The sequence below is a fragment of the Atta cephalotes genome (assembly GCF_000143395.1).
Source record: "Atta cephalotes unplaced genomic scaffold scaffold00033, whole genome shotgun sequence".
NCBI classification, from domain to species: domain Eukaryota; kingdom Metazoa; phylum Arthropoda; class Insecta; order Hymenoptera; family Formicidae; genus Atta; species Atta cephalotes.
In genome coordinates, this window is record NW_012130097.1 from 3,441,336 (window position 1) to 3,445,238 (window position 3,903).

The following is a 3,903-nucleotide window of genomic DNA, read 5'->3' on the forward strand; positions in this document are numbered from 1 at the left end:
GAACGCGAGTGCTTGGGAGATTGCTTCTTGCTTTTTCTTTCAGTCAGTGTTTGAAAATTCTTCATTTCTTTACCGAAAGGGTTTCCCGTTGAATTCGTTCACATTACATACACAATCATATTTAAATAACTTATCGTTAGTAATCTCATAATTCTTAAATGATTTTATTTTTTACTTTCTCAAGCAGCCGCACAAACTTCTTTCTTTATTAAGTGAAATCTACAGTCTATATTTTGTAATCTTCCAAATAAATTTACCAGTGCTAAATTCTGTTTTATTGTACTAATCATAATCGTGACGATGTGATATTTCAGCAATCAACAGAACGGAGCTGCCATCACAACGATTACTTCACATGTGGACATCGCCGTCGCGACTCAGGATCGGCCGGGCACCTAGGAAAAAGATATAGCCTTCAGCTGTATCATAAGCCGCGCTCAGTGAAGAATGGAGAACACAGATGGATCCAGAAGAAAGCTTTCTTTTCTTAGTTTTGGTAAACGAATATCGGTGAGTAATTGACGAACAATTAATATATAGCATAAACATGAAAAACACCCCGGAAATAAATCGAAGGAAAACTGGTTTGCTTTGTATATGTATGTCCCAGTGTAATCTATGTCACAGTGTATCGGATGATTTAATAACGATACGTCGATAAACAATATTCTATATCGGAATTGATATATTCCGACTACTGCGATGAATACACTTATAAGGGAAGTTACCCAGATGTCCAATTAGTTTTGAAAAAGTAACAGTTAGAAGTTATAGTATCTTACCTCTTACTAAAAACTCATAAAGTAAAAGAAGGTTACGAAAAAAATGTTGTTTAAATTTTGGGAGCCACTTATAGCGGACTTTGAACGTATTTTTCTAATGAATATTAAATTTTCCGAGTGAATGGCACACATTTTAGTCAATAGGAAGTAGGATACCGTTACTTTTTCAAAACTAATTGGATATCTGAATAAGTTCCTTTGTTAGGGTCTGACCAAAACCGAAATTTTGATTTCGGTTTCGGTCAGTTTCGGTGAAAAATCAGAATTTCGATTTCAATTTCGGTCGAAATTAAGAGAAAATTTCGGTAAATAAACTGAAAGTGTATAAATTGTAATGCGCCGATAAGCATTCGAAAAACTATGTTATTATCGGTGCCGATTGCTGCAAACCACGGTAGCTCTATATTCTTCCTTCTTTATCCTTTTTTACGCCAAGTTGCTACATATCTAGTATTTGAATTTCCTGATAATTTATAGGTATTATTAATTATATATAATTAATATTATTCCTTATAATTTAAGGAATAATAAGATAGTAATAAAATCTTATTTTTAGAAGAGTACATAAATTACATATTTTGATATCTTCGAACGATTTTCTGAAAATAATCGTGTTGGTAAGATATATCAAAAAATTTTGCTTTTGATTTCGGTCAAAATTGAATTTACGAATTGACATTGCGGATTCACGAAATCTGATTTAAGTTGACCTCTTTATATAAAAAACGAATATCTAACATACATAAATTGAAAAAACGAGTACATTAGAATTAGATGCTCCAATAAACTGTAAAGATACATCTAAATATACAATTACAGTATTTATCAAATATTATATTATTAAATTATCAAAATCAACTCTCAATTTGATCTATAAGAGATAACTTAGATTAAAATATTAAACTCCGCGTCTTCATTGACAAAATACTCCTCTGTTAATGTATCTAATATTAAAATATTAAATCGCTGAATTAGATATTCATTTGATTTAATAGAAATTCAAGTAAAAACGACAGCGCGATCAGTATAGAAGAGTAAAGTCATGTTAAAAAATTAAGATTTGAAATACCATATTTTTAATATACTCTATTAAGATCAAATCGCAAAATTAGTTCGTTCGGATAGCAGGAACTTGAACTAAAAAGTCACCGCGCGACTATAGTTTATAAGTATAAAATTGCGTTAAAAATTATGTGCACCTTCATGTTTAGTCTTGAAATATTCTATTTTTAATATACTATTACGATTTTAAAGCATCGATTTAATTGCTCGCTTTAACAGAAACTTAAACTGGAAGGTCGACGTTCAAGATCAAGTTCTTGAAGTTGTTAAATCGAACGAGCACATAATTCTATGATTTAATATAGTATATTATAATATAGTATATTATTTCTTAATATAGTATATTAAAAATAGAATATTTTAAGTCTAAAAACATAGATGCACTTAATTTTTTAACTTTACTCTTGTTAGCTGATCGCGCTATAGATATTTTCGTTCAAATTTCTAGAAATACTAAGCCGTACAAATATCTAATTCGGTGATTAATATTTTAATATTACATTAACAGAGGAATATTTTGTCACTAAAAATAAGGCGGAATCTAATATTTTAATATAAGTTATCTTTTATAGATCAAACCAAGGGAGATAATTGATTTTCATAATTTAATAATATTTGATAAATACTGTAATATATTTTGGTGTTTCTTTGTAGTTTTCTAGAGCACCTAATTTTGAAATATGTTGTATGAAATTTAGCTGTGGAAGAGACTAATTTAATAGGGATCATTTCATCGGCATGTTGAAGTGATGCATTCACTTCTCATATAGCACACTTTATTCGAGGGATGTCCTGAAAACTCTCTAAAACATGCAAATCTTTTGGACGTCTTTAGAATGTGACTTCCAGATGACTTATTGCACATAACGGAGTTGATTCTGTCTCGTGATCTGAAACTAATCAAAAATTGAACTCATTTGCAGTGTGAACAAGATATGTGAATTTTTGTAAAGAAAGCTTAAAACTTGATTACTTGATAGATCCCCTTACTATTTTTAACTTACTATACATCCGCCGGTATGGATTACTTGTCTATTCCATAGAGGTTCCATAGAGGTGCTGGATATGGATTTTATCATATTCTAATATAAAATGTATAATGGTGAGACAAGACTAGCTAAACAAATTTAATTACGTTTTCTACACGTGTTATTGTTCAAATCGGATGTAAGCAAATGTAATTTTCGATTAAGTTACAATGATCCATATTGCACTTGCATGCAAAATATTGTATGTACATATAAAGGAACAGAGACCCGCTCTGCAAAATAGTGTGCGAATTATTGCACGTTATTTCATCGCAGTTATCTTCCGACTCTGACATAGTTTCGTAAAGGCGAGATAAAAATGACCTCGAACAGGACTGATTGGCCTGATTGTTGACGGTCACGGGTCAATAACCATTTGACACCGTGTGTAGCGCACGCGGATCGCACGACACAAATTGGAAACGCGAAACGGCGCCGCGGCACGTGACTTCGATCGAAACATCAGAAGGAAAGTTGCCGGCGGGACTTCCACGTTGCCACACGCTAAACCACTAAATAGAGGATGTCTCATAATTGTTCTGTGGAATGGAGTTCGTGGACATATTTTCTCATGTTGATAAAAATGAAAAAATGCAGTACTAAAAAGTTGGAAAAATTCTGAAAAAATTCGTAGAGTCTATAAGAAGAAAATAAATAGTTTTCATCTCTTGCAGTTTTTCTGTTGATAGTATTTGAGTAAAAAATTATTGAAGAATTTTTGACAATTTTTAACAATTAATATCTTATTAACCATTGCGAAAATTGCAAAAATGGTAGAGGACGTCTCAATTTAGTTCGCGAACTCCTTTAGAACAATTATCAAATATCCTCTCTCTCTCTCTCTCTCTCTGTGTGTGTGTGTGTGTGTGTGTGTGTGTGTGTGTGTGTGTGTGTGTGTGTGTGTGTGTGTGTGTGTGTGTGTGTGTGTGTGTGTGTGTGTGTGTGTGTGTGTGTGTGTGTAGTATAGTAGTATTNTTCTTATAAGTGTAGTAGGTAGTAGTTACGTTAAACGTTCCGTAGTACGACCGAAC

At 32.1% G+C, this 3,903-nt stretch overlaps 1 protein-coding gene across 1 annotated transcript in view; it reads left to right on the forward strand.

The window, feature by feature from the left end:
• Positions 1–447: 447 nt before the first annotated feature.
• LOC105621416 (band 3 anion transport protein) overlaps positions 448–3,903 on the forward strand; it is a 34,767-nt gene continuing 31,311 nt past the window's right edge. Inside the window, exon 1 of the mRNA XM_012202885.1 lies at positions 448–510. Coding sequence (XP_012058275.1) covers positions 448–510 — 63 coding nt within the window. The remainder of the gene's footprint in view (positions 511–3,903) is intronic.